This window comes from Chinchilla lanigera, unplaced genomic scaffold (genome assembly GCF_000276665.1).
Source record: "Chinchilla lanigera isolate Chin_1 unplaced genomic scaffold, ChiLan1.0 scaffold00033, whole genome shotgun sequence".
Classification (NCBI taxonomy): Eukaryota; Metazoa; Chordata; class Mammalia; order Rodentia; family Chinchillidae; genus Chinchilla; species Chinchilla lanigera.
In genome coordinates, this window is record NW_004955434.1 from 19,428,985 (window position 1) to 19,456,401 (window position 27,417).

The 27,417-nt window shown below is 39.0% G+C and overlaps 1 protein-coding gene across 7 annotated transcripts in view; it reads right to left on the reverse strand.

Moving 5' to 3' along the window:
- The window catches only part of Bnc2 (basonuclin 2), a 412,238-nt gene that overhangs the window by 272,239 nt on the left and 112,582 nt on the right, over positions 1-27,417 (reverse strand). For 2 of the 7 annotated variants that reach the window (XM_005388718.2, XM_013516365.1), the window contains exon 1: positions 4,561-4,849. The exons of the other annotated variants lie outside the window; for them this stretch is intronic. In XM_005388718.2, the coding sequence (XP_005388775.1) occupies positions 4,561-4,563 (3 nt within the window). In that variant the 5' untranslated portion in view covers positions 4,564-4,849. Of the gene's footprint in view, positions 1-4,560; positions 4,850-27,417 lie in introns of those variants that run through there. 7 annotated transcript variants of the gene reach the window in all.

The window sequence follows — 27,417 nt, forward strand, 5'->3', positions numbered from 1 at the left end:
GGGGAAAAGGTTAATAGAAAAGTCTCTTGATAGGAATGTATTAATTCAATCAGTTACTTGCTTCTGGGTTACCATAAAAAGGTTCATAAAGTAACCAAAAGCCACATAAGATTTTAGCATTATGCTGCTCAGTGACTGATTCCCAGTGAAGAGTAAGAAAAGAGAAATTTCTCTGCACCCTCTCTTTCTTCAGCAAAAGTAAGCTCCTAAAAGACTGGCACAAGTCGTATTTAACTAGTAATTGGAAAAGCCAAGTGTGTACATGATGCAGGGATTAAGAGCCCTGTGCCCTGGTAGATCAACACACACTGAAAGAATACCAAATAAAGCTTGCAAACTACCACGGTAACTGACAGAAGAAGGGGCTGGTAGTAACAGGAGCTCACCAACTCTGCGCCAGATTTTGCAAGCATCATTTCTAAGCCCTACTTTATGAATGAGGTAACTGAGTTTCAAGGAGGTTACATAAATTTCCCAAAATCATATAAAGAAATCAGTTCAAATGCAGCTTCAGCTGGCTGGTAAGTCTGGACTCTTCCTGTATTCATGACAGATAAACTACCGTATTTCTAATCCCAATATAAATTTGGCAGGTAAGAAAATTTGAAATTCCTGGTTTACAAAGATATTACAAAAATCATGTCAATTAATTTGTTTCACAAGGAATTTATTTAAAACTACTCTTTTTTACATTTTCCCAGTTAAATTAACCTATTTTCTCTGTCCTTAATTTTACCCACATATGCATGTGTGATGTGTGTTTATTACCTCTAACAAATGTTATAATATTGAGTACCAAAATCTTCTCGTATTTTCAAACTGAGGTAGAATTTGCATATATTTGTAGACAAAGACACTAGTTAAAACAGAGAACTGACTTTTTAGTTTTTTCCAGACTCTTCCCTTAGTAATTTGCTTCACTTGTACAGATTTAAAGAAAACCTGTATACCTGAAAATTGTACAATGAAAAAGATTAAATTTTTTACAATGATACTTACACTGTAGTATGTTTCAGGTGTGTTCTCACTTAAAATTATACAGGTTAGCTTTTCCTATGAATTCCACATAATAACACTTCTGAGCCTTCAATTCCTAGACGGAGAAGCAGAGGGTTTTCTAGCCTTCATTTCTTGGGGTTCAGTCATTAGAATCCAGTTTTACATGGGTCCTAGAGAGGGGTCTAAAGGGCAGAGTTCTGTAGCTTGCTCTGTTTCCCATTTAGAGTAGCTCTGATTTTTATCACTTCTACATATTAACTTCCCTATAAAAACTAATTTAGAAGGAAAAAAGGGGATTCTACAACTAAGTTTTATTCTTTTTTTTTTCCTTAAATAAGTTGTATAAATTATAGATAGACAGGATTGTAGCAGGGGAAATAGCAAGGAGTTTGAGGCCAGCCTTGATGGATATAGCTTTTTTATCTTTATTTCCTTACCTATAAAATGACAGAAAGGATACTTACCCTCAAAGCTTTTGCCAGCAAAAATAATACAATGACAGAGATACCACATACAGCACATTGTGGGCACTAAAAGGTTGCTACAAAATTATCAGTTATCAATCCTCATTCTGTTACTGCTCCTAACTGGCTAACGTAAACTCTAAGCCAAATGTTTATTTTAGGTCTTTCTGATGCAGTATGTTCAAACTTGCGCTGGCTAAGAAAGGAGATGTTAAACAAAGTAACACCAATCAAAGATGACCTATGACAGTATTATGTACTACACGAGAATACTGTTTTTTATAAAAATATAATTGAGGGCTAAAAAACAATAAAAGCAGCATGTTACCTTATTCAAAAAAACAGACTCTAAGTATTTCACCGCCCTACATAGGCATTATTCAAGAATATAAGACAAAATACTGTATTGCCCACATACACATGTATATTGTTGGCTATTTTGTTTAGTTCTACACAAGTGTAAATATTATTAGCTTCAGTAGGAGACTAGAAGTTTTCACAAAACCCAGGAGAGAATGGGGTCTTGTAAAGTCAGTTCCAAGATCTATTATCAAATGCTAATGAGCACACAATAGGAAGCCTTAATTCAAGCAAATGATTAGATCTGATGATACCAAGGTAAAGAACACCCTACAGAGCCGGCCAATTTTGCTTCTATTCCACCTTCCCGCAACAGGTATCACAGAAATAACAGCCTCCCTCTGACATCCATGCAGGCCAACCTGAGAATTTTGCAGAGTAATAAAACCGTCAACTAATGGATAATGCAACAGTTTCTTTAAAAAAAAAAAAAAAAAATGCTATACGCTGATGACCTAATACCTTCTCATTTTCTATAGATAAATGAAATGTAAATACTTCATTTAAACTTATTTCCCCAAGTCTCTGTCATTTCTAAAATTTCAAACTTCCCAAGGGGAAAAGCAACTAGAGAACAAGCCATGATACACGGGGTGGGGGCAGTTTCCTGAGTTCCGACTTTCACACTGCAGCTTCACAGCTGCTGTCTGATTTCATCTTCCCAATAAACTCTCAAGTTCACTTTTCTTTCCCTATTTTAAAATTGAAGAAAACAGACAAGAGAATGTAGCTCAGTGACAGGGTGCTGGCCTAGCATGCAAGAGACCCTGCATTCAATTTCTAGCACATGATGCAGGGTGGAGGAGTGGAGAACAGAAAAGACAATAGAAAGAAAGTAGGTTAAGGATGAAGTGCTTTTAGGGGTCATAAGGCTAACCCATGGCAGCAAGAGAATCTGAACTCAGGACAAATCTTCACTAACCCCCCCAAATCCCCAATGCCCAACACTGGTCCCTAGCAGACAGGAGCAGAGAAATACTAAAGGAACAAGTGCTGATACTTCATAAGAAAATCGGACTGAGAAAAAGATTCTCAGTCAGCTGCAGTGTTCTTAGGAGGGAAATTGATATTGGACCACTTCCACTCTTTCCTTCTTGTTTTATGAAAGGAAACTTTTAATAAATCAAATTGGAAAGGGCTGAACACAACTACAGCATCCTTTTTATAATTAAAAAAATGCTTCCATAATCATGATAACCGACTATATTTTCAGATTTAAATATACAAGAGATTTTTTTTCCTTAATTTTCTTAATTGTCCTGTAACTAACAAAAAAGAATTAACTTTGAAAATTGTCAACAAAAGCAAAAAGAAAATTTTAAAATTCTAAAAGTAAAATTCTCCTGAAAAAAAAATCACATTTTATAATTTACAACTAAAAACAAAAATCACCAAAACAAAATTCCTGTCATCACATTCCCAGATCCAACAAAGTAAAAAGAAATGTTCACTTAAGTATTCTCTAAGATGTAAGGAAAAATAATAAATTCATCCCAAATTTGACATGCCATGTCTACATACAAATCTTGATTTTGCTGTAAAATTAATCCCTTGTTGGTTTAAGACTTCCCATAAACACTGCCAGTATAGTACATGTGTTTAAAAAGAAACTTACAAACACCACTAATTACATTAAACTCAAGTCTATCTTAACAAAAGTTATCATTTTATAGAAATACATACGTCATGTACTTAAAACTCTACATGTAAATAGGGTACACCAACTCACAGCTCTTCTGTACTGTATTATTTTCAATTTCTGTTATGCAACCTTTTAAAGTGTTAACTTATCAACAGAAAACTATCTTAGTTTAGAAGCTTTACAAGTTTTTCCTTTTAATTATTTGGCAGTTATCCAAGTATGCACAGCACAAGGGCAAACATACACATCATATACATAATAATACATACTACATGTGCATATTTAAGGAAAAAATAGCCTCCAAGAACAAAAAACCATTTAGGTTTGAACGTGCAGATAAACAGGCAATCCAAAACGAAAATTCAAACCCTTTACAATATTTTTCTTAGGCAATCCTAAAATTAAACATACTTCTCCTGCTCACAGGGGAAAATCAGATATACGAATATTTTTATAAAAGCACAATGCAAAATCAGAAAGCTGTTCCATACGTCCCCATTTTAATCTGTTATCAATTAACCTGACTCAGATCAAATCATGAAACAATCCAAAGCCTCATACGTCACATGCACAATTACAACTGAAGGCAAATCATACGTGATCTCAGTAACTGTAAGCCTGAAACAACTGAAACAGCGAATGAGATGGCTAGGCTTTCCCCTGGAGAGGGACGAGGGGGTCAGGGGCAACCTGGAAACAGATATAATCTCAAACAACTACAAAGCCTAGAAACATCCTAAAAACCTGCGAGTGCTTGTGTGGTTTCATCACAAGAGTCCCTTTATAAAATCCACAGCCCAGATGACTTGCATCTTTAAATAGCCTCCTATCCAGAATGCCTGATTTTAAATCACACTGGAAACCTCTGGCTGCAGCTGAATTAGAACAGTTCAGTTTAGTCCTCTACATGCCAACAAGGGGGTGGGGTGGAGGGAGACCATACTGAAGTTTGTTTTGTGTTAAACTCCTCAGACCTTCTGCATTCCAAAACTGTATCCCTCTGACTAATATAAGCCATTATTACAAAGAGATTGTTAAGGGGGAAAAGGAGCCAGTGGAAAGGAATGAGGGAGTAGTAACGGTAACATACGGTACCATGAGCTGCAGCAGCCTCCCAGGCAGTGTGCAAGGTTAACAGATCAGTCTTGGCCTTCAGGCAGACAGCAAAACACAGTACGGGAAGGGGGGACATAGACGGAGGTCGGGCAGGGGAAGCCTCTCGGGCAGTTTACACAAGGAGGCAGCTCAGCTCCTTGCGGGCGCATTCCTCCTCTCTATCTCCCAACCTCTTTGCGTGCGTCTGGTCGTATTTTCTTCAGCTGTTAATTGTCCAGACGGCACGACTTTAAACTGCCACAGTTTACGAAAAGCGAAACCCTTCTAAGTGACCATCACAGCAGATCAGCCTCATGCTGGTGGGTAAAATTTTCCAAGGGAAGTGTTCTTCTGATAGTTCCTGAGTCTCTAAGCCACCCCCACCCCCACCCCCAGCCGCCACACACACTCCCCTGGAGGGCTAAATGCACTGTGGCAATAAAACATTCATGCGACTTGGAATTTTAACACAATGCCATTTCCCTAGTTTAACCTGAAAGGAATGCACTAGTCACAACAGACTACATCATCCTGCCATTAAACCCTGCCAAGGAACCGCTTTTTTGGCTGCGCCGGGCCAGCTCTGACGGGAAAGGAGTACACAGACCCACACACTGAGCACAGAGGGGCCACCTCTGCTTCCTCAGTTTTCTCCAGCAACACCCCGCTCTTGAACATGACCCCTGACCCCCGGCATTGTGACCAGCTTGTGAGGCATGTGTCACCCTGGAACTTCTGCACAGCCACACACTGCGCAGGCCATTTGCTGCCCCCTCTCAACAATCCCTCTGGACAGTTGCCAAAGTGCTTTCTTCTTAGTACTGCTACTCCTGAAAGTCCTAGGTTTCAATGCAGAGATGTTTTCTCCTGGAGCTGTAGAATGTTGTGGCCCACGGTGCCGTGTTTCCTTTGCTTGTTTTGAACTTTTTGAAAACAAACTTTACATTCACATCCATAATTAAGTCATGATTACTCACAAGTGGTTTGCTTTGGGAACTACTTATCAAAGGTGCCAGTTCTTTCACATTTAAGTGACATCTAATTTAAACTTAGAAAATACAAAAACAGAAATAATTCAGATTTCTCCTGAGAATTTTACAGAAAAATTCAAATGTGATGAATTCTGGAACATGCCCTTAACCATTTCATGTAGCTAAAATATTACAAAACAACAGCACTAGCACAACAAAACAAAACCCCAAAAAACCCCAAATTATTGTTAATCTATTGCTTGTACAGAATTCTACCTTCCAAGTGACATAAAAGACAAACTAGGAAAGCATGTATGTACACCTCATGAGAAACTTAAGCCACATTAAAAGGGCTGGGGGAGTGGGCATGATGGCTCATGCCTATAATCCCAGCACTCAAGATGTTGAGGCAGGAGGATCGCTGCAAGTTCAAGGCCAGCCTGGGCTACAAAGTGAGTTCAAGGTCAGCCAGAACTGCATAGCGAGACCCTGTCTCAAAAAGACCAAGTAGCACAGCAGGGAACCTCAGTGGCATAGCATCTGTGTAATCTGCACAGAACCCTGGGTCCAATCCACGGCACTACAAAAATTAAAAGCACATTTAAGTTTACACACTGGCATGGGGGTAACATGACTGCAATCCCAGCTACTCAGGAGGCTTGAACAACAGGATGTACAAGATCAAAGCTAACCTGAGTAACTTAGTGTGACCCTGTCTCAGAATAAAATTTTAAGGAAGGCTGATGATAGAGCTCAGTCCTAGAGCACTTACCTAGCATGCACAGGCCCAGGGTTCCATCCCCAGTGCTGGGGGCGGAAAAAACAAGAAAGGAAAGAAAAAGACAATGTAAGATGTTCTTCATTTGAACCTTGTTTCTTTTTTAGTACTTGGGATGGAACCCGAGGGTCTGGCACGTGTGAGATAAGCACTCTCAGACTGAGCTTGCTCCCGTCTCAAAGCTCTTGATTTTCAAATCTGCTGTGATGTCAGCGCGCTCCTTTACGTGTTTGTTTATTGTGCCAGTGTGGCCATGTATAACCAAGCACAACAGTATTACTTTTTGTAAATTACCAGAAATCACCATTTTGCACCCCCCTAAACACCCCAACTTCTCTCTCACCACAAAAGCATACCTCCCGGATTTTTCTTATTATATTAACTTATTTCTCATTCATGAACCATTTTTACACAGGGCGCTTTCCTTTGCAACACTGTCTTATTATTTTGTCTTCATTCTCCTTCTTTCTATTTTGTTGTCACTGTTAGTTCTAAACTGACCGTGAGCTGCATCCAGGTGAGCTGTGTTCATCCCTCCCGAAGGCCCAAGGCCTTGCAGCCCTCATCTCCTGAGGTCAGGCCATGTCCCTTTCCAGTTACAAATGAAAACATCTCAGTCCATCTACGGAGCTACCCTAAAATACAAAATGCTGATCTCAAAGCAAGTTCACATACACATATTAAAAAACTAAATTGTCTTCTTTAGCGTCATTTTTATCTCCTTAGTAGCTGGAATTAACCTTAAGCTCTAGTTAAGACTTTTTTCTCTTTCTTTCTTTTAAACAGACATTACCATGCCTTAAAAAGTCATTCTAATCCCTTCACCGAAGCCAAGCCACACTGACTCTGGAAGAGAGCAATTAATTTGGGGAAAAACTGCATTTGATTGGGGGGAATCAATGCAACACAGAAGCAAAGGTTATTCAAATGTGTGTAAAATGCTTCCATTTCAAATACGCTAAAACCAAACTGTCAGTTTAATCCATATGAAATATAGCGATATATATAATTCTTAAATTAACTTGATTTATTGTCAATGTATATATTCAAACTCAATTTTGATGTCGACAAAACACCTACCAAAACTGAAGAGAAAACCATGTAAAAAAAAACCCGGAGATTAAAGTTTATAGAAGATAATTTCTATCAAATCCAAATAGGTATACTCTTCTTGTATTAAATTAATAAACACAGTAATCTCAAAGTCTCTAGGACCAGTATCCAAAGGAAGAAAAAGCACAGATATGTGAACCTGTTCATTGAATGTTCCTACGCATCTCAGTTTGAAAACATGTTCTCCAAAAACCTCTGGAGTTCTGGGACACATCACTAAAAGAAGGGATGAGCAATCTCATTTTATTTCTAAACAAATTGTCAATTGACTTCATACTCTTAATTACAGCTATGGTAGTGATACATCACATAACAGGAAATCACAGCATGCTACAAATACAACAGTGCAATACACTCTATGGAATTGTGGGAAGGAAGGAAGGGAGGGAGGGAGGGAAGGGGGAGAGAAAAAGAGAGAGAGAGAGAGAGAGAGAGAAAGAGAAAGAGAGAGAGAAAGAAAGAAAGAGAAATTGTACCAAACAAGTAGAATCAGAATACAAAACCTGCTGAAAAGTCACTGAAACGTGAAGTTACAAACATCAAATGCTTTGCAGAAATACTAATTTATCACAGTAGGTAAATGAAAAATTATCAAATTAGTGCTAACGATTGATAATTTCCATTTTCCTTGAAATAAAGAAAACTTTACTATGTTAAAAGACATTCAGAAATGAGTTTTAAAGTCTGTCAGTTACCTTTAAGTTTCTGGAAATCAAATAAGTGAGATTTTTCTCACCAACTTCTACTACAAAGAAGATATACACAGGAAGCAATTACTTCTTCTCCACAATACTACCTTTGGAGGGATGGCATTGGGAAATCAACACCCACACACAGACCTTAAGGACACTGTCACACTGAGAGAGGGAAATCCTCAGAGATGAGAAAGGAAAGGAGAGGTACAGGCCAAAGGGAGAAGGATGAGGAAGCAGAGACGGTGTAGGATAAAAGTCAAGCAAGGAAAGGCAAGCAGAACAGGAGGGATGACAAAAAGTGGGAATGAGATGCGCAGGATCAGAAGGAGAGAAGCAGAGAACCAGTTAGGAGGGGGAGGGAGGGGAAAGAATAGGAAAACTGATGGAAAAAAGAGATGGCGGGGAGAGAGAAGGGCCTGGAGCCCACAACACCGCTGCGGATCAGGCAGCTGGCCGGAGATGCTAATTCAGCGCTTTAACAAATCAATGCCACTTGAAAAGTACAATGCGAGCCCTCACTGGGTGGACGTCAGGGGAGTGAGAAAATGCATTCTCAAGTACTTCACATTAAGAGGGAATAATGTGTTAATTTATAACTCTTCACCCTATACACTTGGATTATCTATCTGTGTCAGCGATTTGACTTCTTAAATTTATCAAAAACGCACGCCAGGGGAGGCAGCTCTGGCTTCACCACTGGGAAATGGAGGTTTAGGCAGAGCCCGTCCTGTGGTACTGTTGTTCTTGCCACTTCTGTACGAGGGATGAAGCCCTGGCGGGGGCAGCAGGGAGGAGGGAGTGCCCAAGGGAAGATCAGAGGGGGCGGGGACCGCTGGTCCAGTCGCCGAAGCAACCAAAGAGAACGCTCCCTTAGCCTGTGGTTGATTGCATTAGGTACCATCCGTCAAAAGTGACACCACAGAGGAGGAATAACTTGAATCAGCAACCTGAGCTACCATCATCAAAATGTACTTCACAGAAACTTACCGGAGTCTCTCAGCATACCCAGCAGAAGAGAAGCTGGTGATAGCCGGGACTGTAATTAAACAGCACTTCCTCAGCGCCATCACAGGTCCGCAGACAGGAGATTATCAAAACAGAAGGCAGAGAGAGCTAAAACCATTCAGTGTGGTTGGTTCTGACAGAAAAATGTTAAAGAACTGGTATTCCATCAAACATTTAGGAGCCTTATTAGAAACACTTCTGGAGAAAATCTTACTTTATGAAACATAAAGTTCTTGGAATTATTTCCTAATTATGCCTTACTGTAAACTGTAATGCTAACAGAGACAGTAATTTTGTTGCCAAAATTAATGCATTAGCAGAGTCAAGTTTTCAAGGTGTGAGCATTGTGAACATCCAAAGTCAAGCGTGTTAAATTTTTGAAACAGAAAGCAAGATTCAAGACAGTGTTTAAAATTGTATCTTCAAAGATACAAAGGGGGTCAGGTATGGTACCTCATGCCTGTAATCCCAGCTACTCGGAGAATGAGGCAGGAAGAACATATTTAAGGGCAGCACAGATAATTTATGAAGACCCTACCTCAAACTAAAATTGAAAAGGGAACTGGAGATGTAGCTCAGTGTTCCCCGGGTTCAGTCCCTATTACTTGGGGGAGAAAAAGATCTGACAGGGGAAAGTGGCTTTAGAAGGAAAGACAAACCTAAGCAACCTGTCAGTTTCACATTAAGATTGCTCAGACTACAGGCAGCATTTTAAACTCTGGCTGTGTTCTATTTGCCACTTGTACAACTGCAACAGAAGCAGACATTCTCTCACTTTTTAGGACATTCAAATGTAAATGAGTGCTGATGAATGGAAATGCGATGCTCCACATGATGGGCAACATCCAACATTTAGTTGGGATAAAAGAGGCGAAGTTACCTCATTCACGGAAGCTGGAATCTCCTTCCTTAAACTGGAGACAAAAAGCAGCGAAAGACAATGCTGGACCTTCTCCTCGCTTCTATGGCTATACCAATCTTACAGATATGCTGGTGACAGAGAGCAAACCTTCTTTTAATCTTATATTTTGCACCTTTCCTATGATATAGTATCACATAAGGTTAATTTTTTCAATGACTATTGATTAGAAATTAAAATCACACTAGCCAGAAACGTTATAGCTACACTGACTCAAAGGGTCCAAACACCCAACACAGTATTCTTACTTAATGAATGTTTTATTTCTTTCAAAGGAGGTAATTAATGAAGTATTTCCTGGTTCAAACAGAGTACACAGATTTTCTTTTTCATAAAAATCTTAGGAAAAAATGCATATTCCGGACAGTGTGTCTGCAACAGAAAAAACATATACATATGCTTTCCAAGGCCTCTGTTTATGCCCTCAGAGTAGGATTTATCCTAGCCCCAGTTTTCTTGCATGAATTACCATTCCTGTCTGTCCCATCCAAGCTACCTCCACACACACTATCTATTCTTATCATCATGGTACCATTAATCCTTTTCTCTCCCCCTCCCCCACCACACTCACCTAAGGGGTTAAAAGACTCCAGTACATTTGTGACTTGTCAGTGACATATAATACCCAGGTCCTTCAAGCAATCAACTTTTACTTGACATGTATTTGCTCATCACAGGACCCGCATTACTACTGGGAAAATGAAGAAAAACCTAAATTAACACTTGACATTCAATATGGTCAAGTCCTTAATTGGCTGGGCTTCCTGAGAAAGCAATTTCCTATTCCCCAAACTGTCCGCGTGTCATGTGCGGAGTGCAGCTCTTGGCCATCACGGCTGTCCCTCGCTCCCTCTAATGAGAGCAGATGAATTAGTGCTACGTGACACGATTTGAACAGGGCTTCCTCCGCCTCCCCTCCCCCCAGTCCTTCTCCTGCACCAGTGACAGCTGTGTGGCAAGAGGAAGAAAGAAAGAAAACAAGAGCAAAAAATCCTGCGAAGGATGATCATTTTTTAAAAAATGAACCTTAAATGTCTCGTTGAAACTCCAGAACAACAGGGTCATTTAACTGTGGAGGTGGGGAAGGGGGTTGTTAAAAGATCAGGGGAATTATCTGGCTATGGTTGATTTGGGATGTATTAAGATCCAGCATGTTTCTTCCTCTCCTGGCTAGTCGCAGTATTAGATTGCACTGGCCTAATTAAAATGGAATTTACATCCACTTAGAAAGTTTTTAAAGGTCTGGAGAATGGGTCAACTAGAAAAAATATTGAACAGCATGAAGTAATTATTATTCTAAGATAAATATACTTCTGGATTAAAGAAAGAAAAGCCTTTCAACAAACATTTAGGTCATGAAGAACCTGCAACACAAAACTCTATCACCATGTCATATTCTTAAATATGGTTGTGTCTGAACCCAGTGCTAGCCATTCCACTTTAAATCAATTTGATTAGTTCTCTTTGCTGAATTACTACAACAATAAATATTTGATCACTGATTCCATTCTATTATTTTGGACAGAGACTGAATATACCTACTTTAGATGTGCTTGTCTAGCTCAATAAGAACCAAATGAACAGATGCATAAAATACACAGTACAAATCTGCTCTACTCAAAGATACTCAACAGTAAATTAAAGGGATTTCCCTGTGCCTACTTTTCTAGTTTTGACCACGAAGAAAAAAGAAACTCTAAATGCCTCGCCCAAGCTTCCTAGGACAAATGGAACCAGGGGATGGAAAAGTATGTGGCTAATCGAACATTTTAGGAAGTAATTACAGCCTGGTGTTGTGCACTGTGATGTAAGCTTGTAATTCCCCCACTCAGGAGGCTGAGGCAGGAGGATCCATGGGAGTTCGATGCCAGGCTGGGTGACAAATGGATTCAAGTCCAGCCTGAATTACACAGTGAGACCCTGTTGAAAAAAAGAGAGGGAGAGAGAGGGAGGAAGGGAAAGAAATTTTAAAAAGCAAAAATTACTACTGGCAGTCTGAAGCAACTTAGTTAGCACTTGGGATCCTTACTCTTTCTTTTTCTTTCTTTTTTTTTTTTTTTTTTTGTAAGACAAGGTCTTGGGCCAGGGATACAGCTCAGCGGCACAGCACCTGCGTGGCAAGCGCAAGGTCATGAGTTCGATTCCCAGTATGAAAAAAAAAACAAACAAATGAAGAAATCAAGACAAGGTCTCATGGTAGTAGGCCAGGTATCCCCTCACTCACTACATAGCCCAGGCTCCCTCAAACTCATGAACCTCCTGCCTTAGCCTCCCAAGTGCTGGGATTCTAGGAATCTGCCACCTAGAAAAGATTCAACGAGTGCTGAACCTTTATCCATTTTTGTTTAGGTGAAAGCCAAAATAAACATGCAACCTACATATAAGAACTTAATCAAGAGAGCACTGATGTCACCCAAATTACTTTAAGCGCACAAATTAAAAACGTTTCTCCAGAGCCAGGCATGGCGGCGCACGCCTATAATCCCTATACTTGGGAGGCTGAGGCAGGAGGACTGCCCTCAGTTCAAGGCCAGCCTGGCCTCCAGAGGGAGTTCAAGGTCAGCCTGAACTGCATAGTGAGACTCTGTTTCAAAAAAAAAAAAGAAGTTTTTCTAGGATACTTCCCCTGCCTCACGTAAGTAGTGTGATCATTTAATTGTTCCTCTATAATTTTAAACATAATTTGCGCAGCTTTTAAGTACAATTACTAACCCTATTAAGTTGAAGATACCAAAAGATGAGTGAAATTCACTTTTATAGTATACATACAGTTATAACCTGGTTTCAAAGGTGCTGTTTCCTTATTTTTATTTGTAGGAAACAACATGAAAAGAAATAAAACGTTATAAAACTTTCTTTTTCCCTTAAAAAAGGCCAAAACACTTTTTTTTTTTTTTTTTTTGCAGACAGGGTTTTGCTGTGTAGTTCAGGCTGGCTTTGAACTCACTATGTCGTCATAGCCCAGGCTGGCCTCCAACTCATGGTAATCCTCCTGCCTCTGCCTCCTGAGGGCTTGGATTACAGAAGAGCACCACCACACCCACTTTTCTTTTTAAATACAACTTTAAAGTATTGTGACATTAACAGAAAGATAGACTACAAATAAGGAAACTTTTTAAACACCTTAAATTTTCAAAATTGTTGTAATGTTGGTCTTTGCAGATAATGGGAAAGCTCCAAGAGATGCGAATAATTTAGAAGCATTTTCACTGACATAAAGCAACACAGTGGATACACACTCGGCATAGTTATCCGGTCCGTGGGCAAAGCACTGATACTTCAAGTATCATTAAGATACCTTTCGAAAACACGCTTGAGACAGCTTGTGAATGGGCATTCTTTCGGGCGTTTAAAAGAGCTACATACGGAACTTGGCATTCGGGAAAGCTACTCAGTCTAATGCATCCCGTTAACTGCTACCGCAGCACTGTCATCACTGGGCATCGAAGGGCAGTGCATTCTGCCAATAGCTGCAGGGTGACCTTTGGGATGTTGACTCGTCCGTCAAGTTCCATCTCTGAGATGCAAGGCGCAGACAGGGACGGTCTATTAACTGAGGTAGGAACTGAAAAACCAGGAGGCTCCGAAAGCTTAAGCAAAATATGGTTAGGAAACGGGACTTCCTTTCCTTACAAAACCTACCAGGAGATCAGGCTGAGCAGTCCTTGGCCTTCCCCAAGTCATCAGCTGTCTATGAGAAAAAGGACCCAAGCACTAGCAATGTTACTGGTCCTTTTTCTTCCCTCGGGTACTCAATGGGGGGCTGAGTGGGATCAATGACTTGAACTCTAGGAATAAAGTTAGAAAAAAATGTTGACATTGTCTTAATCTTCTTTTTTTTTTTTTTTTTTTTTTTTGAGATAGCCTTTCACTTTGTAGTGCAGGCAGGCCTTGCTTGAACTCTCTACGTAGCCCAGGCTGGCCTCGGACTCGGTGATTCTCCTGCCTCAGCCTGCCCAGTGCCCAGTGCTGGGATTAGAGGTGTGCGCCACCACTCCCAGTTTGTTTTACACTTTCAAACAAATTGAGACAATGCTGCTTTTATCTAGGGATAATTTCCAACCTAGTCAATAGAATGTATTTACAGAATTCAAGAAGGCAGCAACAATGAGTCAGAAAAACGACGGTACTAAGCAGAAATTTCAAGAGTCACCTATAGAAAATCAGACTATGAAAAGGTACTTTTTGATTCAAGAAAGTTAACTGTGACTATTGGCAAAGTGACACGCTTCAACTTGATATTCTCTCAAAGATGCGCAGGCTTTGAAGCTCACAATAAACTTGAAACGGTTCTTTGGAATGTTCGGGCTTAATGTCAATGCCTGGTACCACTGTCACGCCTATGCTGAAGTACGTCAACTTGCAAATAACTGCATTAACAGCTCCAAGGTATTTGGAAGGTTTGCCATTTTTTTTCATTTAGAATTTTACTTTGAACCATAAGGTACATTACAGTTCCAATTTGGTTAGCATAGGTAAAGTTAAAATACTCTAATTTAAAAAGGGATAACGTTCACCACCCTCCTGTCCATGTTACCTTCACATTATACCATTCTTAAAAAGTATAAACACAGAAGAGACAGAAATGACTGTCTTAAAATAGCCTGGCACATAGGACAATAAAACTACCTATCAAAGACAAGACTTCCATGTTGTTTTATGAAAATTAACAGCATCTAAAAGTGTGTACTGTTTCATCCTCGTCTGTCATCACCCCTCGACTGCAGTGCTTCCCTCCCCTTGTAGTAAAGATATTTTAACACAAGTTGAAAGGTTTCTGAAAGTGTTAAGTCACAGCTGTGCTGATGCTGAACCTCGTGAACGTATCATACCAATGTCCCTCTGACACACTGACAGACGCGTCTCTACGAGCGGCACCAACTCTCGATTTGAAGTACCACGAGAATACTAGTGTTAATCTTACTAAGTTAACCTTAAGTCTTCTCTCCAATTCAGCAAGTCTCTGCAGTTTTAGAAGTAAATCAACAGCTTGTTATATTTATAACAGAGATGGCTACCATCTGATGGGCTTCTGACGCTGTCCAGTGACCCTGATCAAGAAGACCTTAGACAGAACCTAAGCATGCGTAGGCCCCATGTGCAGATCATTTTACCAAGATGTTCTTGTTTCCTGTTCCCACGAAAATCAATAAGAGGATGACCTTCAATTTGAAATTCAAACCAATTAATTACCTGTTCTGTTGAAAATGTTGATATCCAATTTGCCTGGAGAATTTCAATTATGAATAGATTATTTCTTTTAAAAAGCCCCTTCAAAAAGTATAGACAGACACTGAAAGTCTCATCTTATACAGTATAAATGATGTTTTCTTGAGGCAGAGATAAAATACTGGTCTTGCAAGAATTAGTATGGGTAAAGTTTTTCCCCTTGTGGTCCATCTCCTCCTCGTGACATCATAATCAATTGCCTGGTAAATTATAACAATCTCACAAAGACTCAGGGCCAAGAATCTACTGCTTTAAGGTAAGATGAGAGAGAAGCTTTATACAGTTGAATTGAGCTCTACCTTAATTACATAAATCAAGAGTTTCTCTTTAGAATTTAGAAATCTTTTCTTTCTTATAGCCTAAAATTCTCACATTTCTACCTTTATTCAAATCACTTGAGCTTTGCCAATTCATTTCACTTTGGCAATGTGTCACAGGAAGTGTGTACATATACATCCAAACTAACAACACAAGAAATACAATTACGACACTCTTTAACTGTGGGGGTCAAAAGAAGAACTCGGTACATCCCAGAGGGGAATTCCCAAGATGAATGATCCCATGCAATGGAACTATTATCTTCACCCATTAAAATATTATGTAAAACAGAGGTTTTCATCTGGCAGCCAATGGGCTGAATATAGCCTGCAGATGAGTTTTCTTTGGACCACACAGTTTTTAAAATATTTGAATAGGTTGCCAAGATTTCAAAATCAAGAGATTTTACATAAAAACTGGATTTCTGGCTTCTCACTAGAAAGGAGAAGGGGATCCGGCCGTGTGGAGCTGCATTCTCACCTGACATGACTGGCAGGGACTAAGGAGCAGCCCCTTCCCTGGGGTGGAGACACCAGGCTCCTGGCCCACCACAGTAGCTACCAGCAGCCCACTCCAGGGGTTTAATTTTCATTACCTCCACCGAGACCTTATGGGCAACTCTTGATCTTTATACTTTCCTATTACTCCAAAGAAAGTTTGCAGAGTTTGTGGAAGAGAAAGACAAGGGTGTTCTAGAAAGAGAGATTTTAAAATACATATTTCGTGACTTTACCATGTAAGACAATGGGTAGGAGATTTCACTTCGAAATACATTTTTCACTGCAATATCAGGGTCAGGCATGGAACACTCATTATTATAATTTAAAAATGTTTAAAATAGCAAATCCAGAACTGCCTACCTTTATATAGTGGCGCAATAAACTTTTACACTGGTTTCTAATCAACTACATTCTTCCCTGCAGTCCAGAAAAGATGCTCGCGTCAAGCTATTACTCAGATTTACATCTATTCTGCTCCTTTCCATGTTAACACTTCTGCAATCCCTTGCTAGAGCTATCATGTGCTTAAGTGAAAACGGATCCTAATGTGAAAATAGGATATGTCTTCGAGGTAAATTTTAAAAGTCAACATTTAAGATGCAGGAATATTATCAAAACAAATACTGATCTTTACCGGCTCCATATGTATGCCACCATCTGACATTTCTGCTTACATGAAACAGCTATTACTATGGGTTCAAATGACCCAACAAGTCATGGCATATTTCTTTAAAAATGACTATTACTGAAAAGCAGATGTCTATGAAAACTTTCACCATCCACTTCTACTTGCTTTTGCTCTTAACTGAAAGCAAGTGCGAGGAGAAAATATTTTATGTTTCATTATTTCTAATCACCCACAATATATCATTTCTACCTGTTAGAGATTTTATAACAAATTAAAATATCCTGTTTAGCAGAGGAAAGAAAGTACTTCTTCATTTTACCCAACTATTTTAAAAACAAGTTATCTCTGATGTATCACCACAATCAAAAAAAGCTTAAATATTCAAGCCAATTGTACTAAGCAGGCGATGACCAGCCATATATCTACTTGTCAGAGTAAGATTTAAATAAATTATAGCATAGTGTTTTTCAAATTATTTCATCATGGGACCATGCATTTGAAATATTATTTTAATTAAATGTTTCCTTCCTAAGAGAAACATTTTTCTGCCATTTTTACCAAAAAAAGGTAATTCTTGAATATATGACAAATTTACTCCCCAGACGTTAATACCCAAATTTTCTTGATTCTTGACAATTTTAACAACTTAAGTAAATAGTTCACAAAGTCATAATGATCAGACTGCATCCTTTTGCTCCTACTTGCACAAGAAAGGAGAAAACACTGAGTATGAACTCCATAAATGCATTTTTAGGCCTGCTATCTGAGTGACAGTATGATATATTCCTTATGGGAAAACTTTTCTTAATTTCCACTGTGTTTAAAATTCAAGCAATTAGGAACAGACACCTGGAATTCTGTTATTAATTTATCTCTCCCTTCCCCTTTTACACTTCTTTTCAAACCATTTCATAAGGTGCTGTATTTCCTAAGTTGATAATTTTATGTAGGACAGCATACATACAGAAGGCCCAGAACCAATGTTCACATTATTGTTTAAAACACCGTCCCATAATCTAAGACAAAACTTAATTTCTTTATTAAAGGAATAATTAAAAAAAAAACTTAAATAATTATTAAAATGGTTTCTAAAAAACAAGAATCCTAGGAAAAGGGGGCTAAGGCAGTAGCTTAGTGGCAGAATGCTTGCCTAACATGCATGAAGCCCTAGGTTCAATCTCCAGCACCCCAAAAAATTCTAGGAAAAATGTATCTCAGTATATTCCCGCTGATTGACCTTCTGCATCTTTCTGGAAAGACAGTTTCACGAACGAATACAGTTGTCTCCCATGATGACCGAAGCTTGAAGCTAATCTCCTCGGGTTCATACACAGCAGCTGACTGCAAATACGGAAAGCAATTCTGGAAGACGTCTGATGTCACCTTTTTTGTTTTCACTGTATTGTTTTAAGATGAAAAATGAAACACAAAATAAGGAATATTTAACGTTACTTACTTTGTATTGTATGAGGAGAAAAGTACTGCTCTCACTTAACTCCTTTCTAATAATCACTCATTTCTACAAAAGGACCCCTTCACATAGGCTTATTTTGAGGATCATTTTCGCATTCTGAATTTATAAAGGAATAAAATCAAAAGTGCAGTAGTGCACACACAAGAGCAGTGAGTTATCAGAATTTTCAGAAAAGAGGCACAAGTTGGTTTATTAAGAAATTATTTAAAATACAAGTCACAACAGCCAACTACTCACTTTTAACAAAAGAGTTTTTTAATATAATGAACATCCAGGCCTCTCTGGTCATGAGAAAATCTGGAATATATTATACATGCATGAATGTGGCTGGGATACAGCACATGGGATGTGCTTCCTATCAACAGATTAACACTTCATTTTCATTACTCTAATCTTACCACAGGCTGTGAACACTCTCTCTTTCTTATTTGAACAACAATGGTGCATGAAAAACCAAGCTGACAGGCAGGAGGGGCTCATTATGTGCACAAAACCTTCACTCCTGTAACACACCTCACCTGTATTAAGCCAGAGTGCTGGCTCCCACGCTGGCTACTGCAACTAGCTCTCCCAGACGGTGGACAGCTAACCCTTCTATCCACATTCCTTCGTAATTTAGAATAAATTTTAAAAGTAAAGGAAAAAAATCCCTCTCTCCAATGAACTCTAGTTAGTAGAAAATACAACTACTGCCATAGACTCATTCAGTCCTGTGACTGCTTGTCAAATGTGTGCAGAAGAACAAAGTCAAGTGGCTTGGAAGGCAGAGGGTGAGGCCTTCCAAGTTGAGTCAGCATGTCATCTTCGTGCGTCTCTTCCAGCTTCATTCTTACTCGAAATGTATCACCTAAAACTTAAAACCTGGAAACTTATCTGAAGAAAACTGTGATTTCCCTCTTGTTGGAAATGGCAATTTACAAAATAAGAAATAACAATGCTACATCCCAAAGAACGACCCCAAGCTTCACCAAAAAAAAATCTGCTCAAGAAGTAACATGTCTGTGTCGTCTAAAGCACCATTACCATTAGACTCCTAGGACAGGGAGGCCCCTGTGGGGCAATCCATTCTTACACTCACCACGTTTAGGGCAGCTATTAACACAACTTCACCAGACCTAAAAATAAATCACTGAATTGTCATCAACCAGCCAAGGGTACGGTTACACACTTCATACGTGTCGAGGTAGCACATGTAAATGTACTGTCATCCCACGGCAATAGGGGATTTTTAGTATTCAGAGCAAGACAGGAAGTCCTTCCCCAAAGCCTAGAGCAGCACTTTGGTTTTGGTTCATTCTGGTATTCTAGCATATATACCCAAAAACAAAGAATCAAAAAAAACCAAACCAGAGTAAGATAATATACCAGATAAACGGTGAGTGTTAGGCTCTGACCTGACATCACACATGCAATGTTTGCAGGCGTTCTCGCTGAATGAACACTCTCATGAATATGCTCCGTCGTATAATCACTGTCCTATCTTCAAGTGCCATCCCAACCATGTCCACCGCCCTCTGGCACTGGCAGAGGCACGGCAGAGGGTGGCTTCCTTTACCCATGCCTGGCTAGGTGCCCCAAGTAGTCATCCTAATGATATTTAATCAGCGAAATGTTTCTTGCTTTAATTTTAATGGAAGGAAAAAAAATTATTAAAACTCTGCTAATGGAGGTTCTCATTTTAATATTAGTTTTGTTATTATGTTAAACCAGCTGAAAGTAATTATTTTTTGTCACGTATTCATTATCCTGAAATTTTTCTTTTAGACATCCAGTTCACACACTCTTATCGTCAAATATGAACCCTAAACAAGAGTCAAGAGAACCAATACCTACTAAAAACCACCTTAATAAAGTTGAAAAATTCGTGACAGTCACACGACAGCACAGCAGGTACACCCTGGAAGCTATGACTTTCCCATGGAGTAATTTTTAATTGCGTCAATTTTCAACAATCTCTATGCATCTTGAGACAGTGAGTTAAAGTTTACTAAATACAAAGCAGTCATGAGTTCTCCTCCACTGTTCCGTGTGCCGCATGCTCTAAATTTCCATTTCATAATGTCACTGCTCATACTGACCCTCCTTTCATTTCAATCCTTTTCTTAAATGCTTCAGTTTACTCCTACTAGCTACAATTTGTCCAAAATCATACCTGCTACCCACTATGTCGCAATTTTATCTTTTCCTCTAAGGAAATTCAGATGCAAGCCCAAAGGTATAAAATGATAAATCCAAGAATTGTTTGTAAAAAAGAAGAAAAAGAAGAAAGGAAAATCTCTCTTCAGTTAAATACTTTCTTAGACAGGTGAAGGATCACACTGAACTGCCTCTCAAGGCCTAGTCACACGTTTCTGCCACATCCTTAGAGAACCCTCCTCTGGCAGAGCTGGAACAGGCCCCGCTGTCACCACACACGTGTGTGGGTGGCTCGTCTTCCCCACATCTGCGCCAGAACCATGCACTGGCAAAACCGGGCTTTGTTCAGTTACCGTTCGTCTCAAGTATATTTCAATTCTTTTGTAAGTGCCAGTGAAAATAAGAAGGAACTGGAGCAAGAGAAGTGAAAAGTAAGGAGAGTGAAGTGGGGAAGAAATCAGGTCTAGGAGAGAGGAAATTGAACAAACTGATCTTGTGCTCAGGTCATTAAGCAAATTTCTCTCAACCAAACAGGAGTAAGATTTATAAATCAACACCCCCCGTGACACATAAGCACTGAAGACAGTAGCAAAATAACACTGCAGTCCAAAGTACTGAATAACTAAGATGTCAGATACACTCAAGGGAACACGTTGCTTCCATGAGTAACTTGCTACAGTTCAGGATTATTTTATTTTTCTTTACAGAGAGAAATGAAAAACTGATGGGCTTAATTAAAGAAAAACAAAAGGATATTATTTTGTTTTTGAAGAATCAATTCTTTTCTTTAATTGGAATGATGATTAATAAGCCAAGAATCTGATTTCTAAACTCACCAGTTTCATGCACTGTTTTTCCAGGAGCATTTCCATTAGGGAAAGCTCTGTGAATGAAAAGATACAGCGCTCCTCTCTTCTGCTCTCTGCTCTCTGCTCTCTGCGGCTTAAAGCGCTGCATGCAGGGTTGGAACAGAATGACTGCACACTGTCCTCACCCCGATGAACTCCCGTCATAAAGTTTTCACCTGAGGGTTTGGGTATACACAATGAAATTTGTGAGGCTTCCTACAGGGAGTGCACAAATTAAAAAAGAATCAATACTTTTATTTTTCCTATTCCCTAAACTTTCTGCTCAACCTGGGGAAGACAGCAGTGCAGATGGTGCTCAATGAGGAAATGCGGGGAGTCTGGACGGCAAAGTCCTGGGCATCGTTTTGGGTACGTCACCTGAGCATATCACAACCTCTTCCACCTTGAGCGGCTCAGAGTAATTTCTCACCTTGTTTTTCCTGTGTGTTTAGTAGTTTATCTTACAGAAAAAATCATTTCTCTGTTACTTATTGTTTTGCTTATTTGTCAGAATATAAAGGCTGTTTTGGATTTTGCCCCTTGCTTTTTTCCTCTCTCTTTAGCTTACAAGCCATCAGAGTTTCCCGAAAGGGTCCTGACTGCCTTCCTCCAGTCTCCCACGTCCCTCAGTAGATAAGGATTACCGAACAACACGTGGAAGCCAACTGCTTTTCTGGAAGTAGAAATGGCACCGGCTATGCAGACAGCAGTGTATCGATCATTTTCTATCTCCCCTAAACAGTTTTCCAAGCCAGGCCTACAGAAGGGTGGTCACTAGGCAGTTAACAAACACCGTGAAAGGTAAAGAGGATTTGCACGTGGTGAAGAATTCATTCTTACCCACGTAACAAGCCCAGGCTCCAAACCTTACATGAAAGGAAATCTTGGAACCATTACCTCCCATGTTCTTTCAACATTAACAAACAGAGTCACAGAGAAAACTTCTTTGACTAAAAAAGTTATCCCACAATTCACTGTGCTTTCCCACCCTCACCAAGTTCTCTGACAGTATTTTCTCTACAGGGGGAGCAAAGGGGTTAACGCCCAGAACAACTTACCAGGAGGACTCAAATTACTGAAAAAAGGTAGAAACATACCCCAGTTTCTCCCCTTCATTTACTTTGACATATATTCTAATCTAGAGGGCCAAAACCAGGAAGCGCCTCCTTAACATCATGACTGGCTTGTGTCTGTAAGGCCCACCTTCCCAAAACCCCTGCAGCCTGACAGCAGCGGATTCCACTGCAGCTCTCTTTACGTGAACGTGTACAGTGCATGTAAGGTAGAGACAAGGAAGCATCAGGATTTCTGTTTTTCATTGAAGTGGATGACGCCAGCTCACTATCTGTAACGGACTGTTCCTTTGGAATCAGCTCCCTGTGTCACAACGACCTGGCAAACTGGAATGCTTTCACTATCACTGGAGTCCTTGCAATCCTGCCTTGGCTGTGACCCGTTCACTTTTGCCCCAACTTCTCAGCGATGCCTTACTCAGCATCTAATTAGTTAGGGAGGATCTGTGGAGGCTCTTAACCCTGACACAGGAGTGGGAGGCTATGCTGCTGCAGAAGCCCGAATCTGTCCTGTTACTGCATTAATCAATTTTCATAAAGCTATGCATGAATAATTGGATTTATCAGTGAATGTGAAGATACATTTATAAATATAATTATTAAAATATCTACAATTATAGTTATCTATAGCTTTAGGGATTTAGTTTCCAACTACAGTTACTTGACTCACCTTTTAAAAAAGGCTTTAAAATTGTACAAACACAATGGACCTGTTTACAGATGACAGAAAGGTGAGAAAATTAATTTTAAAACAGTAAGCTAGCCAGGCATGGTGGTACACACTTGTAATCCCAGCACCCAGGAGGCTGAGGCAGGAGGATCACAGTGAGTTCAAGGCTAGCCTCCACTACATAGTGAGACCGTGTCTCCAAACAAAAAAAATCAGTAACCTACTATGTTCAAATTCATTTAAATGTATCCTGTTAAAAATAAATGTGAAATCTGTACAGAGGTTTCTAACATATACAGCTGAGAATATATTTGTACATGTTTTATCTGCATTAACTTGTACATATACATTTAATACCACATGTGCATGACCTACTACTTTCCTATCTCATTATAATCATTACAATGTCACCTGTTAAGTGATCTGCTAGTTAGCCATAGATTTACAAAGTATAGACCAAAACACAAACACCTGTCTCTATGCTACAATTTATATTTTAACACTTACCCAAATATTAATATTACATTACCAGAATGAACATTAAGAACTCCATTTGAATATGTCTATTGTTAAAACTTCAAAATAAAACATGTTACCACTTAAAATTAGACAGGGACTGAAATCTGAGATAGGAGCCTAATAATCAACAGGCTAAAATTAAATGCCTCCTAATACAGTTTCCTTTGATCATCAGGACTATAGTTTGGTCAATTTCATGCATTTTTAGTAAGACAGGTTTACCAAAATACACAAACAGAAGCAAAAAAGGAAGAAAGAAAAAGTACAGAAAGAAACATGGTGATAGACAATGCTGGCAATGAAAGTCGTTTTCAAAGACCATTAACTATCAACCACTTTACCCGGGGCTGTGATTAAATGAGAATATTCATCCTGTGTTAAAAAGGGATGTCCATTTGAGTGGGACAGAGTTTAGAATAAAAATGTGTGAACTATAAAGAAGAATCAAAACACAATGTACAATTATGCATGTGACTTACAAGAAATACTGTGGATGTACCTTTCAAATTATTAGTGAATAAACATTCAAATGATTTTTGGAGGGTTATGAGTCAGACAAAACCATTATTTTCATTTTAAAATACAGATCCCACAGAATCAGAGTCTATTTGTCTTTATAACGGCAAGAACCAAAGACTGCTGGAAGAAAAATGCATGTAGAGCACACTTTTTAAATAGATGCAGCATCCAAGCAATGCTGTATTTGCTTATATTTTATTTATCATTTCCCTGAAAAGTGCTGTATTTTATACTAGTAAGAAAGTTTGCTTTACTCTGTCATATCTCTGGTGAGCAGACGCTCTGGTATTAATGTAAATCGCTGATTTAATTTTTAGCTTTCTTGGTTTGCCCCTTACCTATCTAAGAAATGATTTCTCTGGTGATAACTAACACATCATGCTAATGAGAGAATCTAATGCACAATAGAAAAATGTCACTACTAATAATATTTGCATGAAGTTAAATAAAGCAACTCTAAGAGAATGTCAGACGTTGTTCTTTAATAAGACACAGTTTCACAATGAAATTATGTTGTTAATTCTGTTACATCATTGGGTGAATCCTAAATTACTACATAATGATGCACAGAGTCATTTATAATTCTAACTTAGTATTTCATTTGAGTCTAAAAAGAGACCTTATTAAGGAATCTACATTTTATTTGAAACAGGTTAAATGTACTTCATCATTAATAAAAGGTAAATGCGTCTAGTAAAATGTGAAATACAGACGATGGCCATTTACCTGTGTGGTTTTGTTTCTGAAGATTTTGAAACAGATTAGCTCTTGAGATAGCTACAAGAATTTTATTTGCTATCCTTTCAGATGTATAAAAATATGTACAAAAATAGAACACCACCTTTTAAAGTCTTATTAGAAAAAAAGCTTCCAGAAACAGGCTTTTTTTCTTGTAACAGTATCTCATTAAGTCATATTGGGAGAAATAAGGTGGTAGGAGCCGGGGAGAAAAGAAAGAGTGAAAGGCTGCTGGTCATTCTGTCTGTCACTGATCAAACTGATGTGAGAACTCCCTTTACAAAAACCAGGAGTTACGTCCTCCAAGGCTCACCAGTACTCATCGGTATACAAAGAAAGGATTCTTTTTGAGAAAATCATAATGTGGGAGAAAAAAATGTAGAGGAAGGAAAACAGGGTCTAATAGTCATATCTCAAACTTTGAGGTAACACACATAATCCCACAAATCTAAATTGGCTTTAGACTGTGCTTTTTGTTACTATTAGACAGAATGAAAGATTCACATTTAAGGAAATCCAATTTTGCTCACATAAAAGATACAGATTTTTAGATCCCTACTTCCTAGTTAACCTGTAGAAGATCCAAACATAGATTAACTTTCAGTATTCAGGAGACATTTCCCACAAGTTTTTGTGCAGTTAAGTACTGATGGCAAATTTTTTTAAGTAAACTTTAAAATATTTTTTATTAGCCATACAAAAGTTGGTCTTCCTAATTTTTAAAGAAACAATCAGGGAAATCACTACAATTTTATACTAGTAAAGAAAACTTTTTCAAAATAAAAAATATGCCCAATTTATACTACTAAAGAAAACTTTTTAAAATAAAAATATGCCCAATAGGTTTTATTCATTTTATGAGCTGAATAAAATTTTTTACTTACACATTAAAGCAATCATTTAGAAAACCTCTTTATGCCTTATAAATGAGATATATAGATTTCTATATACTTGATTAAATCTGACAAATTTTTAACCTTTAACATACAGTTGTTTAATGTGGATACTGAAACTAACATTCCTCAAAACTAATGGCTTCAAGAAATATCAAAAAGTGATGTTTCTCTCACACACATACACAGGCACACTGAATCAGCATTGCTAACTATAAGGAAATCAAACATATTAAATATGTAAACACAGATTTATACATAGTTTGAATTTAAAGTTTACACAACATTTACAGAAACTAAAATGTCATCTTGACGGAAGAAAATAAGTCACACACATGTAAATTTACAACCTCTTTTACATGCTTTTCAAAAATGCATGGAAGGTAAATATTTCATAACTATGACCAAAAAAGGGGGGAAAAGGAATCACTACATCAAAACCAAAAAAAAATTTTTTTAAGTACAATTCATTCACAATACCTTTTAAATTTATAACTTATCCCTTTATTCTAGCAGTTCAATAAATAATGTAATTAACATTACATAGTTTTATACGGTATCATCACAGGTAGATTACCTGCCCATATTTTACTCTCTTATAGCCATCGACGTTCTCTGTTATACACACATTCACACATGCACACACAAATTAAATCTGTGTATATTCAAACAGCTGGGTTAAAGTCATCGTGACAGCTTAAACTGTGCAAGTTTCTCTCTCTGAATGATTTAAAATTATTTCCCTCATTCATAACTTTATATAAACTCAAATGTTTTCTACAACTTAAAGTGTCCTTAGATTCAAATCTACTTGGAAATGGGCTAGTGCCAAAGAAGCAATCTAACACCATCTATGTGGTTCAATAGCCATTTATCAATTGATCATTATCTCTATCTGGTTTTATTAACTCTTTTCTACCTAGAGGGAGACCTAAGCGAATCCTCCCTTTCAAAACACACACACACACACACACACACACACACACACACACACACACACACACACACGACCTACACTATCTCAAGGAAAGCCCTGAAGGTGACATCTAATTTTAAAAGCGTGGTGTGAGTTATCTGGTTCTAAGGTTGGGGAAAACACACCGTGTGCCAACCACACAGCCACCCAGGCAGGACCACGCTCCAGACAAGCAGCTCTCCAAAGCGTTCTGTAGCGACAAGGAGCATCTCTTCGAGGCAATGAACTTTTTTACTGGAAAGAATGGGAAATTGCAAATGAAGAGTTGCTTACGGAGTTTGTGTTGATTGCATTTAAATCCCAACTTACTGTATCAGCAGTAATCAGGGTCCCTCTACAGGATGTCAACATACACCTTATTCAAATGCCTTTATCCTGCCTAGCAGTGTGCGGTAGAACTGTTCGCAGGTAAACGCTACAAGACCCTGGCTGCGTGCACTCTCTGTGGCAGATGTATTTCTAAACGAGGGCAGTCTGCAGCCCAGAACTGTTTGCTTTCCTCGGTTGTCAACCATTTGTATCATCTGGTTCAAAGTATCAAGCGTCTGTGAACTCTCACGTACAGAAAAGGCTTGTTTGCAAATGCACTGCGTTCTCGAGCGGAGAGACACCCCTTCCTGAAGGACTGGAGCCGCCCCGGCGCCTCTGCCCGCACTGCCCCGCCGCGCGGAGGGCACTAACTCGCTTTGTGTGGGTCTGCAGCAGGCTTCCGCGAGCGCGAGGCGCGCCGAGGAGGAGGCACCGGGAACTTCCCTCCCTCACTTGAGCGCGGTCCAAGACCAAACTTTCTGGGCCGCTGCCCCTCCGCGCCTCGCCCCCGGCTCCCCGCGCAGCGCAGCCGCGAGCACGGCGGGC